Source organism: Atheta coriaria, unplaced genomic scaffold (genome assembly GCF_025399875.1).
Source record: "Atheta coriaria isolate IRGN ID8LTWV9N9 unplaced genomic scaffold, Caltech_Dcor_3.1 hic_scaffold_9_pilon, whole genome shotgun sequence".
Lineage (NCBI taxonomy): Eukaryota > Metazoa > Arthropoda > Insecta > Coleoptera > Staphylinidae > Dalotia > Dalotia coriaria.
The window spans coordinates 10,981,809-10,998,601 of NW_027045451.1; the positions used below are offsets into that span (position 1 = coordinate 10,981,809).

Below are 16,793 nucleotides of genomic sequence, written 5' to 3' on the forward strand. Positions count from 1 at the left end.
TGCGACGTGTGCATGCGTTCTCTTTTGATTGGCGTTACAAAACCGGCTTGATTAATTCGCTGTGTAATTGATTTATGCAATTAAAAATTATTGCTTAATTATCTATTTAATTTTTAGAGTATCAAGTTACAAGCTTATAGAATTACACGTTTATATCTCAACAGTAGCGCCATCTATTTGTAAAGTAAGTACTATTTTAACCTAAAAAAGAAATTTTGAGGTTAGTTTTCGTATTTTTACATAACATTTACATACAAAAGATTTTTGTTAATTTTTCCATTTTCCTTTGATAAAACATGCTGTAATGTCTGATTTTCTTATATAAAGAGATTGGACATAGATAATGGCGCCACCTACATTGCAAAATTGCCATTTTTAACCTAAAAACCAATTTTAAAGTCAAATTTTGCTAATTATGATTTTATATTCAATATTTTTGCAAAAATAAAATATTTCACTGAATTATAATAAAACATTTAATGTTTTTTTCATATTTTAAAAGAAAATTTATGATATTTTACAAAATATCAACTTTTTCTTGGATAATAAAAGCGTTAACGTGTTATTTTGTTATTTTCCTTGAACGTATCCACTCGTGGCAGAGCCTAATCCCTAGTTTATTATAGAAAATTATCGAACTCGGTCGTCGTGCGCTAATCGAAAAATACAGCCAACTTCAAAGAGCTCGCGCTCCGTGCGCATCGATAAGCGGCTCGCCGTAGCATAAAGACAGTCTCTCCTCGTGGCGTATTAAAGCGGCGGCGAGAAGCCTCCTAAACGATCGCATCGATACGAAAAGATTTATTTCTCCATTAAGCCAGCGCGCCGCTCACCGCAGCCTCCATTATTGCGCGATTTGACGCTATATATTTTATTAGAACACGTTCCAAGACTTAACGCAAAACCACTGCTTAACTCCAACTCAGCGCAATCATATCAGATGATTAATACTTTTTTATTTATTCGCTAATAACCTAGAATGAATTGAAAACGAGTTCAGCTGGAAATTTTCTTCGAAAGTCGCATAATTACCGCGAGAAAATCACAGTAATCAATATAAACACTTGAGTTTTTGTTTTTTGTGAAAATTGCTTGTTTTTCGATACGAATTTTCAAGTGTCACGACTCGCCGGGATTGAACTTAATATGCACGATAATCGACGCGATAGATAACCATCTAACATTGGCTGATTAAGTCGGGAATTAAACGCGGCGTTGAAAATGCATAACGAGTGGCGCTGATAAAGTGCGTCGGTCGTTGTCGTAATCGTTTGCAATTTGTTTGAACGCGTGAAGCTTGCTATCGACATGGTGTGATTATGGCGTTTTCCTAGTTGACTAGCTTATAAATAAATAATGTGTGATGTTTTGCATTTGCATAGATTACAGATAATGCGATAATTTTATAGTAATTTGTTAACTTGCACGCAGAATAAAAAAAAACTATTTAATCAATATTTTTCTATTTTGTGAGATTTTACAAATAAATAAATAATACAAACGATGACAGTAATATCAACTTTGAACTTTAGTTCTCTTACATTTTCTATAACTGTCGATACATTGTATTAACTATTAGGTAAATATTTCATGTTTGATATTTGCTGGAACTTGTAAGTTATTGTTAGTGTTCTTAAACATTGTAGAAGTGGGTATGTTAGTTATGTGGCGTCATAATCTAATTTTATGAACACATTTAAAATGTCATGCATAATATGCAACAACTTCACTTTGTTTAAAGTTTTGATTGCGTCGTGCCTAAAAGTGTTACGAGAATATGTAAATTTAAAACGTTGGATATTTATTTTTGTAAAAAATGTTTTTTACGACCAATTTTGAAATACTAGTGAGAATTTTATGTCAAACTAACACAAACATTAAATAATGCAATCCATGTACAATTTTACATTAAAAAACAAACAATTTAGAAACAATGTACAGTATTTTAATGCATTTTTATTGATGCGATCGGAAGTTATACTGCAAGTCCAACATTGGGACATTATATAACATTAGGCAACTTTACTGACACATCACACCATTCTAGTATAAAGCTATCGATATTTATTCTATAAAAACAACTTTTGCCATTGATTTTGAAACTTTTTGGCAAATTTTACATCAATTTTGCTCAAAAATCTAATAAAAAAATCAACCAATTATATTTTTCACTATTTTCTGACATATTTAGTCACATCTAATCTGTGTGATCGGAAGTTATACTGCAAGTCCAACATTGTAGGTATCACTTTAGCTACACTAGGCAACTTTACTTACACATCACTAATAGGTACTTATTTTCTCCCACATTGTATAAATTAATCCCAGAATTAAAACTCTCCCATTCTATTATCTCCGCCGCGTATTTCAATCTGCTAATGCAAATAATGATGATAATGCATATTACACGCGAGTAATATAAAGTAAGTAATGTATATGCGGATTGAATGCGGTTGGCGGCGGCGCATTTACATACTATATTTCCTGTCCGGTATCACTTTCCTAGCCCTGCTGTAAGTATATTGCGAGATAAGGCACGATCCCACCATTAGAGAGATGACTGGCGGTTCCGGCGGCGTCTGGGTGCGAAAGCAGGGCGCAAACCAGACGCTGAGAGTTCTCCACTCACGCCGCTAGACAAGTTGGCAATGAATTCATGACTCTTCAGAATTAAGACTCGCGAATAGGCAAGAAGGGAACTCAAGATGAAAAATTGCATTACTTTCATTCATTCATTCATGTAGTTGCAACCATTTATCAATAAATTGCCACAGGAATAGGAAAATAAAATTATTTAACGCCTGGGCAGTAAAGTTTTGCTTTAATTTTAAGGAAAAATATCAAAATCGGTAAAAAATGTTTTTTTCTGAATTTTTATTTGTAAAATTTTGATGTTTTACGAAAAAATGAGATTTTACTTTAATGCCTAGGCAGAAAAATTACCTATATTTTTTTGGTAACAAAACTATTTATGATGATTAAAAGTAAAATTTTCGTTTATTTTGTTTTAATTTGATGTAAAATCAATGAAAATCAATGAAAATCTTTAAACATCGAAGACATTTATTGATAACGGCTTTATCCATTCGAATTCCTGCGTAAATCAATTATAATAAAAGCGTAAATCCTACTGTTATTAATGTTACACATGTGAATCCATGCATGTGTCTGCCCGTTGGGGAATTTATGTAATAAACGTTTTTTTCCGCCGCATCGCGAGCAGATGTCCGCGCGCAATCGAAAAACGCCTTATTAGAAAACAGGCGCTGACGTTAAACGAGCGCTGATTATCTCGCCGAGGCGAGCGCGCCCGATTCATTATCATTGGAATCCCGAATGGAAATGAATTCCGATCGAATCCAACGCTTGTTGAATTACCAAGAAGCGGCAGACTCTGAGGAGACGTATAAAACATGAATCGGACCGCTTTGGGACCTTTGAAAAAAATAAATAAAAGGGTTTCAACTAAATAACAAACACAAAACACAAAAATACAAAAAAATCAAATAAAAAGATAAAAAAAAAATTAAAAAATGGTTGAATATAAAGAAAAAATGTACAAGAAGTAATTCTGATGTGATTTCGTCATATCATGGTCACATGGTCGTCCAGTGGTTGCACGAATGTGTTAACAGCTTGTTCGGTGTTCGCTCCCAATCGGAAAACCTCATCGTTGGCAGCGCATCTCACGCGCCGAGCTTTATTCCATCTCACGGATTCCTGTTGGTCGGGACGAGCAAAAAAGCACAGCACGCCGAGCCGCAGATGAAAAGAGACCGAACGATCGATTGATGTTGCGTACGATCGTTAAGTTGGCACTCGTGAGCAAGCAACTATGCTCACCTCGGCGCGGACCACACACGTCGAAAACCTCGCCGAGACCCCGCGGAGTATGCGCGTACTCCCACTCCCCGACGCAGGTACATAAAACTCTTGCAACTCAGCCGCGAGATTCACAGATGGCGTTGATGTGTTTGATTTAGCCGAAGAAAGGCGCCAGATTGATTTTCGATAAGAGTGGTGGTGTAAAAGGCGCACGCGTGCAGGGTGCGCCTCAGATTTATTTCGAATTCCAACAAACACCACACGCATTCCTAGAAATGCATCAGATGACGGGTTAACTCACCCTTAAGAAGAATAAATCACTTATTTATCAGATTTACGTAAAACAAAGAATTTTTTAAGGTTTTTCACATTTTTTTTTAAATTAAGCCCGAATTCTTTCTAAAAAAGCATCCCTTGGGTGTTATTTTGTTCTTTTATTGAATAGGGCAAGTCGGGGTGGCTTTTTTGCACGCGTACGCTTGTTACACACCGCGTCCCTAAATATTATCATCCCCTCAAAGTGTGAACACGCTTCGATTAGGCGTGCAGCAATATTACGCTTAAACCAACACTTAAACCAACATGGGGTTTGATTTATTCAACTCCCCTCGGCATTTATTCGCGTGATGCGCCTGGATACGAAAAAGGATGAAAGGAATAAAGGAAGTAATGAAAAAAAGAGGTGTAAGCAGTTTTTTTCTCATTTTCTTAATTAAAATTCTTCAACTGACGCAGAAAAAGAAGAGAATTGTATTTTATACAGTTTTGAAATGTTATGAAATGGTTTTATCCAGCGCACAGTTTGTTCATTGTTTGTTGGTCGTTTGATCGACGATGAATAAAACGCGATAAGCGCACGTTTAGCACCGCACAATAAATAAAACGACAATACGCGTCGCGCGCAGACGCAGGTATCTTGCATCTGACACAATCCACTGACACGACCCAATCAACAATGCGCGCGCCGCGACACTTGCAAGAAATCAGCCCGTGCGCGCACGATTTCGTGGCTTATCTATGTGGAGTCATCGCAAGTCAACTTCGGAGCGACGTTTTGTTAATCTAGTTGTTGATGCGGTTCTACAGCACTCACTTTGATAATATCCATCTACCAACATAACAATAGCTTATGTAATCAATCTGATAAACACAAAAACTACCAAAATCATAAAGAAATTAAATTTTAAAATTTTAATTTGATTTTATTTTATTGTGTAAAAATGTTGATTGCGAAACGATGACATTTTTATTAACACCGAACGTGTTTCTCCGCGACACCTTTTATTAATTCCACAGATGTCGTTGTAATTATACGCCGCAAGAATGTGACGACGACTAAATGCGCGCGCGGATAATTTGAATTCGCCGTCTTGGGCACATAATTTCGCAGAAATCTGCGCGCTGTGATGATCATATTAAGATGTAAAATGCGTGGAAAAGTGTCGTGACTATTGCGGAATCAATAATCACCCCTCGGGTGTCGGTGCGAAATGCAAAACAACACTTTTCCGTCCAAAAATGGCGCGTGGCTGGTGAAATCGAGCCATAGCGGTTTAGAGAGCGGCTAATTAGAATACGAAAACGGTGTGAAAAATGTTAATAAGCGCCAATGGTGATAAAATATGCGCGGACATATGCAATGTAATGTGCTTTATTTGTTGCAATAGATCTCAGCTGAGATAAACTGTGTAAATTATTATTATTAGGCACTATAAGCATAAAATGAGTTAGAGCAAGACTTATTTTGGGCAAAAACAAATAAAAGATATTTTTTTGATTTATTTTGTGATAAAATTTGGAATTTTGAGCTTTTGCTATCAAAACAAAATAAAAATTACTTTTTGGTTCAATATTTTTGTCAAATCTAATGAAAAGCAATACAAACTTTTAAGTTACAATAAAATGAGTCAATTTTAATTTAAAAAACAAAGAAATAGAAGCAAAATTTTAACAATTTTGCAAAACAAATAATTTTTTGGGTTTTTGTGTTGTTAATCATAAAATTTTGACTAGATAACTATCTAAACATAATAAAAATTATTTTTTAATTTAATATTTCAAGGAAATTTATCAAAAAAAACCCAGGAAACATTTTTCTATGAAACATTTTTTGCGATTTCTATAAAAATATCAAAAAAAATCATAATCGACATCAAAATATTTTTAAAACATAAAAAATTGGCATTTTATCAACTAAATGAGCAAAATTTTTAGAAAAAAACTTGATAAATTTGATTTTAAATATTTCAATAATTGACTTTTAAATACTCACATAAATTAATTACAAGCATTAAGTAAGTTATAAAGTAATTTTTTACCAGAGTAATGAACTTGTTTCTCATAGCCATAAATCTCATGATGTAAGTACTTTTCGCACAATTAAATTCGACTTAATAAAATGAGAAACATCAAATTTGTGTGTCGAAATTAATTAGTTTAATGGCATGTTCGAAACAAAATCGTAATTAACCGCAATTAAAATGATTAGACTCAATTCACGTTTTAGTTTTTAGTTTAACTACAGATCAATGTACTTTTATTACAAAAAAATTATAAAAATACGTAGTTCTAACGTAAGCCGTTAGAAGTATTGTAAAATACTTCATTTTTCACACATTAAAATAACTCACTTGACAACACGAGGTTTTACTAACTTTCAACAGATTAAAATGACTATTCCGCGTTGCCAACAAAAGAAACAATGCCTGAATGTGCTCGTTTCACCTGCAAAGAACAAATCGATTTAGCCACGGTTAGTTGTGCATAAATAATCGCTACAGAATATCTAAGTGTACCTAGTCGACGCCTTGCCTGAAATTTACATTTTTTCTATTTGCTTTTTTCGTTTTTCGTTTTTCGTCCGAATCCAATATTTTAAGTAGGCATTCGAGTTGGAGTCATTTATCAAAAAGTTGTTTGGATTTGTGTGTGCGTATCGAATACATTTTGCCGCGTTGCCACCCTTACCTGTCAAAATACGACAAAATATTTTTCCTAAATGGACTACACTCAACCAACTCAACTATTCAACATCCAAACATTTCCAAATTTCAAAATACTATAAATGGTCGATTGGAGACTGGCATAGGCGAGACGAATACGGATTTACACACACCTACATAATTTTACATTTTTGACTTTTACATCTTCAAATATTGTATTTGAATCTATTTGAATCCGAAGGTAGGTAGGTATACGTTTTTCATAACCGGAGGTGTGTCGAAAGCACAGGCAGCACGATTGCTATTCAGGTGGTTTGCAGACAAACGCGATTATTTGCAAACAAAACTACGGGTGGCGATTAGGCTCACTGCTGCAAGGAAAATCGGAAAATCAGGTGTAACGAGGTAGTTCGGTGAATTTTATCCAGCAATTATACAAATTCGGTGTGTCAGCGTCAAGAGAATATCGGGACAATGTCACAATTGGTTTTGGTGAAAGAAAACAAGCATAAACAAGAGTAAACATTGAGGAAAACGACAAGAAGTGACAACGTAGAACGAATCAACTTGGATTTTTGAGAAAAAAGTTAAAAGAAAAACGAAAATTTTTGTTGTTTTTTTAAAATTCTGCTTGTTTTAAATTAATATTTGGATATTTTTACATTTACACAATCTGAACAAATGAGAACATGATTTTTTAAATTAAAATTCTTAGTAAAATTTAGCAAAAAACAAAGAAATCATGTTTTGAAAAATATTTTCTATATTTTGATTAAAATTGTCAAAAAACAGGAAAAATGTCATAATCGGCGTTTTTTAATCAAAACATTAATTAAACATAAGTTAAACAATGTAAAAATAGTTCCAAAGTACTATTTACAACAAATTGACGTGGATTTTGGCAAAAAAGTAAAAAAAATTCGAAATTTTTTGATTTTTTAATTTTGCTTTTTTTAATTTAATACTTAGATACTCCCAGACAGTTTACTTTTTTGGGGACGTAGGTATTCTCAAAACAACCCTTGTATATCCCCTGCATACCACCCCTAAGTGTTTTATTGCGTCGTTTTTCTCCCTGACTTTTTATCCAAACTTATTTATCGTTTCACGAATGTATCTTTTAATTCGCTTCCCTCATTTCGCATGCATATCGCGTTCTCACGTAACGCCATCTGCATTTCATTACCTCCAGCCATAAGTATAACCTCAAAAACTCTCCTATCTACGCTCAGTATTTTTTGCAAAACGCAAATGACCAAAACCGTTTTGTTTTACGTTTATTTCTATGTTTATGAAACATTTACACTGGTAATTCACGCGAATCGAAAAGAAACGCGCCGCACCATTTGTGTTATGAGGCTTGTTTTTTTTTGTGGAAATAACAAGCGACGTCGTTGTTAGTGCGGCGGTTGTCATCAGCGTTTTCAGCGTCTTCATATCTCTTGTCGTGTTTTTAAACCCATGGTGCCGTGTGGTTGAAGATGATTGCGCCGCTTCGTTACCGTCGCGCAGCTCGTGCGCCTTTCGTCTTTCGCCAGTTTTTATCGCCGCGTTCGCATGCTCGTGCGCTGTTTACGTCGGATTCCACACAAAGACATAATTTTATTGCTTTCTATAATTGCCGCGTTGTTTTTGCAGCGCGCTTTTTCCTCGGCGACGTGGATTTCTTTTGTCTTTCTTTGGTCACGTTCGTCAAGGAATTAATTAGACTTAAAAGGGAATTGCTTAATTTTATTACAGCACATTAGTGGAAATTTGCCAAGCCAAAAATAATCAAATATTTAATTTTCAAGACCTTTAATACCAGAGATAAATTGTCTCTTTCCATAAAAGGTCGGGATTTGGCATGGTACAATGAAGTTTTGTTAAAGGATAACTTGAAAAATTGAAAAAAATATAGGGAAGGTAGACTAATTTGGACCAGCGCCTAAGTTGGACCACCACGATATCCGCGAACTGTTGAAGTTTTTGCAAAAATAGACAGGCCCCTTGTTTTACTCGTATTTATAAACAATTGATGCAACTATTTGAGTTAAAACTTGCCGCGTGCTTTCGTCGTGACAACAACTTTGTGTATTCTTGATTATCAAATCTATTATAACGACGTAAGTGCATAAGCTGTCAAGCTGTTTAAACGTTAGATTTCACAATTATTATTATATCATCAGAAAGCTTATTTATTTATCTATAATTTATAGTATTAATTTGGAGAGGTTTTGTTATATTAAGATTGTTGTTGATCATTATATATAAATTCTTCAAGTTGCCCAAGTTGGACCGAAGACAGGCACCGGGGTTTTAACAGGGAAAACGTATATCATTTTTTCGACCTCCTAGAAAAGCTTGTGGACGAGCACAACTCTTCGAAATGATCCAGTGTATGAAATGCCGCACTTTGGTTTAAACAAAATGTGCTTGTGTTAGTGCTAAAACTAAAATTTACTATTGTGTAAATTGCCGTTAAAAAGCATGGTCCAATTTAGAAATCGCGCGGTCCAATTTAGGAAACCGGTTTCTTAATTTGGACCAAAAACACAATTTTTTTAAATTGAAATTTCAGGGGTATAAATATAATTTTTACTTAAATCAAAAATATCATTTTGTAGGTAAGCCTTGTGAGTTACTTTTCCGCTACTTAATTTTTATTGAGAGTTTATATGTGGCTCTATAAATCAAAAATATAAAATGGTCCAAATATGGCTACTTTCCCTATTAAATTTTTTAAATATCAGAAAATAATCCATTAGGATGACAAAAAATCAAATTTAATCCAATTTTCCTGAAACAAAGACTAAAATCTCCCAAAAACTGCCTAAAATCAAATGTGCTATAAAAGAATTTAACTTTTTTAAAATTCACCCTTAAAAACAATTTTCTAATTTTTGATTCAAACATGACTAAATTCTAATCTTATCTAAATTTATAATAAAAAAGCTTAAAGTCTCCCAAAAACTGCCCATAATCAAATGTGCTATAAAGAAATTCAACCCTTTTAAAATTCCACCCCTAAAACACATTTCATCACTATTTCCACTTCAAAACTAGCAAAAAACTGATTTTTTATTCATTTCTTTCTATAATCTTCCCAAAAAATAAAATACCAAGAACCATGAATAGACTTCGTCGGAAACATCCAAGAATTAACGACGCCGAGATCTCCGGCATAATTTCGGGACCTTTTATCCACCTCAACGTTGCGAAATAAATTATTTCAAAGGGAACAACAGACGATGGCACTTTCGACTCAGGTGGGCACACTCACACACCGAAACAGCAAACAAGCTCAACTGTAGATGTGTGTTGCCGGTGACACGTTTGTCGCACGGCATGTCGTGCGAGAGTGCATTGCGTGTGCATCCCGAGCGGTAAATGACACCCAAGCGCGCACACCGATTCAATAGGTTAATCCCTATGGTGACAGAATAAGTCATTCGGCGGCGAGTATTACCAACGGTGGCCGGGGCTCACCCACGCATCAAATTTTTATTTATCTATAAGTAGGTAGGTATAACATTTACACACATACCTATATCAGCAATCCGGCGGATGGCTGAGACTTGAGACCCACGCAAGCGTTCACACGATTAAATCATTCGACATTCAAACAAATTATCCTGCCAAAATCGTAACCTACGTTTTTTTGGTTTGAATTGAATATAAAGTGGTTTAGAGTAAGTGAAGGTACTTAACTTTGGAAGAGAAAAGGTTTGGGGTTGGGATAATTTGAATTAGTTCAAAGTCACGTTTTGGGGTTCACATTTGAATGTAAAATGCATTAGATTCGCTCATTTTAGGGATCAAATGAGTGCCAAAGCGAGATATCTATTAGGACGTGCCAACTTCATGCTTTCAACCGTGGGTTAGGAGATTATAACAATTGAAAAAAGGAAATAAAGGTTTTGATTTGTGTGGTCCCTGAATATATCATAATAATTGCGGATTAGGTAATGTATAGTGAATTGTTGAGTGTATCTACCCTACCACACACATAAAATCACAAAAAACTAAATTTAGAGTTAGATCAACGGAGAAAATCTTGAAATAGTCTATGTTATGACCAGAATAAGATCTGCTATAAAGGAATTCAAAGGTTTTGCAACCTGCAGATTCTGGGGGTAAAAATGTGTTTTATTCGTGGTAAATTGAGACCAAATTAATTAAAAATAATATGTTTTGGAAATATGATTGAGTAGATAAAAATAAATCAAATTTTTTTTTCAATTTTGAATTTTTAATTTTTATGGGTCCAATTTTGGAAAAATGTAATTTTGGTCGTAGATTATCGCGGAAAACTCTAAAATACTCCTAATTATGCCCAAAATAAGACCTACTATAAAGGACCTTCCTCCTATAAAAACTATAGCCCTGGGAGATAAAAATATATTTTCCTCTACCCAAAATCTTGATTAAAAACAAGTTAAACCATCAAATTTAACCAAACAACCATACATAATTACCCAACAAGTACAACTTCATACACTTATAAACAAATTGGCACTTATTCCATGTATCAATTATGCATACTTTTAATTAAGCCATACACTGACGTAACCCAGCTGGATACATCCTCAACCAATCAATTCAACTCTAGATAAACCATAATAAAACAATATCCGTGCAAAATCTATGCAAATTTCATTGAATAATTACTTAATCCCATATTGTTTGTTTTTCAACTTATATTTAAACAACTTATTTACACCTTACACTTACACCTATAAGATTGAAATACCCAACACAGAAAAAAAAACACAGTCGAGGTCTTGAGCAAACGTCGACGAAGCTTCGAAATCTATCAATTAGTTCTGCCACATTGATAAAACCATTATCGAAACCACTTATTAATCCCGCATATACGCACACGGTATTGAATTACAACGGCGCGCCGGAGCGACATGGCCACGCCCGTTACATCAGGCAAAACAAATACGACACGCGTACGTCTCAATTGCTCCCAAATACCCCACCATGCACAATCAAGCCAATTACGTGCAGGAACACTGGTGGGAGACCCGCCTTGTTCACCATTTGTGCACGTTTTTAAGGCGGTCCTAAACTGCTAGAAAGAGATAACCTATACAACCGTACAACTCTTATCCCACTATACTTTTGCATGAGTGGGACGCGCCGAGGTTATTGATATTCGTTAGAAGGAGACAACTGGAGACTGGTTTTCTTGTCCCCCGAGGGCATTTCATATTTTTTATACGTTTCTATTAAATATTCCAGCGGTAAACGCTTTCAAAAAATAATTATTATATTGTTTTAATAATATTTTTATTTACAGAATTGGTAATTTATACTTTTGAGAAAAAGTACCATGGATTTACATAGGTGGATGTATGAGTAAGAGAGAGATAGTTGGTGAGTTTGCGCGAGGGACGATGTGACGGTGAGCAAACACAATGGGCGGAGCCACTGGAGAGCCGAGACTTGAAGTAATAAAGATGACTATTTTGAAAACTCACTCAGTTTGACAGGGTACTTACACAAGTAAGCACTTGTTTAAGGCCTGGGACAAGTGCGACTCGGACTGTCACTCGTTGTCATCCGTCGTGGACATTTGCGTGTCTCCGGTCGTCGAGGACACAACCCAAACTCGAAATCTAACTCTACACGCGGATTGCGACTATATCAGTGCATTTATAACTTGGCCAGTGTTTGTTTAGTTGCCTAACTTAAATCGGAACATTTTTAAACTTAGAGTGATGGCGTTTGAAGACCGGTCAAGTCCTAACACGGCAACCAGCCCCAATTCAGACATCAACCATCAACACCACAACACTCCGAATTCACCAGAATCTACAAGGACATCACCATTTACCTGTACCATGATTTCTAAGACTCATCAGACTTATATCTCACCTCCTGCTTCACCAGTTTCACGAAGAGGTTTGGCTTTTGATTCTGTGAACACTCCAAGTGTGAAAATTGAACAACAGGAGAAGACCTTTTTGAGAATCACTTCCTATGCTCTACCAAGTCCCAAACATGAAGAGGACACTTCCTCGAGATACAGCCATTCGGAAGCTTCAAGTTCACCACCTCCTGATGATGAGGAACCCACGATACAGACTCTGAAGTATTCCATTACTAATATTCTACAACCTGATTTTGGAAAGTCTGCGGTCTTGAGGACCAAAGTTACTCCAAAGATTGCCTTCAAACCCTATGAATCTGATGTGAAACCATTCGATAGAGCCCCATTGGGGAGTCTGTGTCATGCTGTGTCTAGAATTGGTAAGAGTACGAATATCAAAAGCCCGGAACCAATTCCTCCTCCGAGGAAATCACCAAGTCCAGCTACACCTATACTGCCCTCACCGGAGGAGTTGACCAAAGCGAAGAGTGATGACTCTAGTGTTCCACAACTTTGGCCGGCATGGGTCTACTGCACGAGATACTCGGACAGACCTAGTTCAGGTAAAATATCTTTCAAGATAACCTTTAATTCTATTGTTTGGGTTTTGGCTATTGTTTAACCAAAGTTGATTTTTTGGTAATTAGTAGCTACTGATGTGTATCATGTGAGATGACGAAATGTGAAGTCTAATTAATTCGCTGAGATAACGTTCGTATTGTTTACTTTATCGCTGAAGAAATAACTTTCAACTGTAGTCTACACACCGAGCAAAATAAATTAGGGTGAAGTTTGTATAATAGCCGCATTTCTGAATTCCGATGATGCGATAAGCTTTACCAGCGGCGCGTAATTAATGTTTCTGCATGTCAAAGCTCAATTAGAAGGCTATAAAATAATAAAATTCGCTTGCTGAGTAAAATTCTTTAAAATAAAAAAAGTTCATTGGGTTGCATATATAACATGTGCATCTCTATAAAAATTTTATTTTATGATTTTATAATTTCGTGTGTTTTGCTTTGTTAATTCGTTAATCGATTTGCAAAGCAATTATTACAATTGCTTTTTAATAATAGCGCGCGCAGAGTGTAATTGCACATACGTTAAAAAAGTAATAAATTAATTAGAGCGATTATCGATCTGGTGGCTTTTGTTCCACGTAACAATTACACTAAACGCCGCGTAATGCGAGGGGATGCACGCGCTGTTTAGGAGAGTGTTTATTATCAAATCAAATATTCACTTCTGTAGATACGCGCGAGGTTGGCGAAACAAAACGAAACGTGCTTATTGTGCTCGACACGCGATCTACCTACGCCACAATACGAGTAATTATATTTCTTGAAACGACTAACGAGCTTAGCGTAGATCTATAATAAGAAAATATTTTAATTAATTAGTGCAATATTCAGTGCTTTCGTGACAAATTACACTCTTGATAAATATTTACTAGTAAAATTTAAAAAAAGATTTTTAACCCTTTTTGTAAGTAAAAATTTTAAAATATTTTATATTTAAGAATTTTGAAGCTAAAAATATCGCAAAGTTTGAGTTTTGAATGTTGGAGGTTCGCAGGCTTTTAAAAGCCACTTATCGTTGCGTTGACAACTTTACACCGCGTATATTACACACAAATTTAAGTGTTTCGGGCGAGTGATTGATGCACTTACTAGAAGCGCAACACATCGTTACATATCGCGATATTTGGTTCGTGAAAACATCGCGTAAAATCTCATCCGAAATGGATTGAAATGGCTTTTAAACGAGCGATGAAATATGTTAGCATGAGGTGTGACTTGAAATCTTGGTACCTAAAATTCTTGGTTATTTAATTAAGTAGAATGTTAAAATTTGTAATTTGTCATTTAGACCCTTGGGGGTTGTATAATGTGACCACAATTGTCATTTGGACCATCGTTAACATACCCCTTAAACCATTATTGTTCTATTATGGTTACAAAACGACCATTTATAAAATTAATTTCTAACCTCACTTAAATTTACACTTTTGTAATTTTGAAGTAAAATTTTTAATTTTTTGTTTCCAGGTCCACGATCAAGACGTATGAAGAAACCGAGCACTGGTCCGAAATCCAACGAAGATAAACGTCCGCGGACAGCGTTTTCCGGCGCACAATTAGCCCGTCTTAAACAAGAGTTTGCCGAAAATCGTTACCTCACCGAACGCCGCCGTCAGCAACTCTCCGCTGAGTTGGGTCTGAACGAAGCGCAGATCAAAATTTGGTTCCAAAACAAACGCGCGAAGATCAAAAAATCCAACGGGCAGAAAAACCCGCTCGCGATTCAATTAATGGCGCAAGGATTATACAATCATACAACTGTCGCGTGTGATGAGGACGATATGCCTATCACAACGTAAAATCATTCAAAATAACATAAATAATTAAATTAATAAAAAGCCAAATATTGATTTGAATTAAAATTGAATTTAAATTGAAGATCTCAGATAAAAATGCCAGAAAAAATTAAATTATGACGATTCAAAGGGTGAGAAATGTACAAAAGGAAACGCTTAATATTATAAATATTGTTGTAGACATTTTGAGATGTTTAGAGCTTTCGTTGTTTTGTTTAAACTCGTATTATTTTGTTAAATAGTTGTAAAAAATCACACACGATTCACCGAGTGGAATACAGTTCAGCAGTCACTTTGTACTAAAAATAGACTGATTCATTTTAATTATATTTAAATAATTACCTACATCAAAGGTGGCTCATGTTTTCACTCGACTCTTATTGAATATTGCAATATTTCAATTTAACACCTAATCAAACGTATCGGATTCAGATTAATCGAATAATTCACAAATTTTTGGTAAATAAAACTGAATATTCTACTATAATAGTGATAAGAATAATTCATGCGTGTTTCGCTGTGAATTAATAACGTGCAATGCTTCTTCTTCCCATCACATGCGTACGTATGCTAGATATGGTTATTTAATGTACATACTACTTTGATATACTTATACATGCTTAAGTTGTATTGATAAGAAATGTATTGTGTTATTATTGTATTTCTATCGCATATGATTGTGTGGATGACTGAATGACTGATCAGATTTAAAGTGTATATAATAAAGTACTAAATATTACATTAAAAAATTATTTTTGTTTTTTTGAGGTTAGAAACCTAAATTAATAAGAAATATAGGGGAAAGTAGCCATATTTGGACCATTTTTATATTTTTTGATTTATAGAGTCACATATAAACTGTCAATAAAAATTAAGGAGCGGAAAAGTAACTCACAAGGCTTACCAACAAAATGATATTTTTGGTTTAAGTAAAAATTATATTTATACCCCTCAAATTTCAATTTAAAAAAATTGTGTTTTTGGTCCAAATTAAGAAACCGGTTTCCTAAATTGGACCATGCTTTTTTAACGGCAATTGACACAATAGTAAATTTTAGTTTTAGCAGTAACACAAGCACATTTTGTATAAACCAAAGTGCGGCATTTCATACAGGGGATCATTTCGAAGATTTGTCCTCGTCCACAAGCTTTTCTAGGCGCTGGTCCAAATTATGCTACCTTCCCCTACTTGCAGTGCACCATTTTTATTCGAAACAAAAAGCGTGAGACATAAATTTTCGCATATTAATTGATTTCTAAAGAAATTAGGTTCATAAATATCTGCAACTTGTTCTACTTGTCAATTTAAAGCTACTTCTGAGTAATAAGTTGCCTATATTTATTTATTTTTTACTTTTTTGCATTTAATTTAACGTAATTAATAATAATTTTAATATTTTTTATTTATTTCCTTTTGTCTTCTGAAAGCTATTCCTGATCAATAAGTTGCCTATATTTATTTATTTTTTCCTTTATTGAATTTAATTTAACTTAATTAATAATAATTTTTATATTTTTTACTTATTTCTCTTCTTTTCAACAGATTTCTACACATATGCAACTTTTTCTACTTCCCTACTTGTCTTCTGAAAACTACTTCTGATCAATAAGTTGCCTATATTTATTTTTTCTCAAATGCACTCAATTTGAAAGTCTCGTTAAATCGTTGAATGTCATTCGGATATTTATTCGTAAAGGCTGTGGTGCGGTGCGTGCGTGCGACTACTGTTTAAATAAAATAATACGCCGATAAACATACCTGCGCTTTTTATTAGTGCCACACGCGCGG

The 16,793-nt window shown here is 34.7% G+C and overlaps 1 protein-coding gene and 1 long non-coding RNA gene across 2 annotated transcripts; one reads left to right on the top strand and one right to left on the bottom strand.

Moving 5' to 3' along the window:
• Nucleotides 1-3,045: 3,045 nt before the first annotated feature.
• Nucleotides 3,046-3,884, bottom strand: LOC135798928 (uncharacterized). The gene is made up of 2 exons (XR_010549811.1): nucleotides 3,561-3,884; nucleotides 3,046-3,435 (listed from the first exon to the last, which is right to left on the bottom strand). It is a non-coding gene; the product is annotated as an uncharacterized lncRNA (long non-coding RNA).
• An 8,354-nt stretch (nucleotides 3,885-12,238) lies between these two features.
• Nucleotides 12,239-15,753, top strand: LOC135798938 (homeobox protein engrailed-2b-like). Its single transcript, XM_065311927.1, has 2 exons — nucleotides 12,239-13,190; nucleotides 14,676-15,753. The coding sequence occupies exons 1-2, from the start codon at nucleotides 12,476-12,478 to the stop codon at nucleotides 15,005-15,007; spliced, it is 1,047 nt and encodes a 348-aa protein (XP_065167999.1). The 5' UTR covers nucleotides 12,239-12,475; the 3' UTR covers nucleotides 15,008-15,753.
• Nucleotides 15,754-16,793: the final 1,040 nt, after the last annotated feature.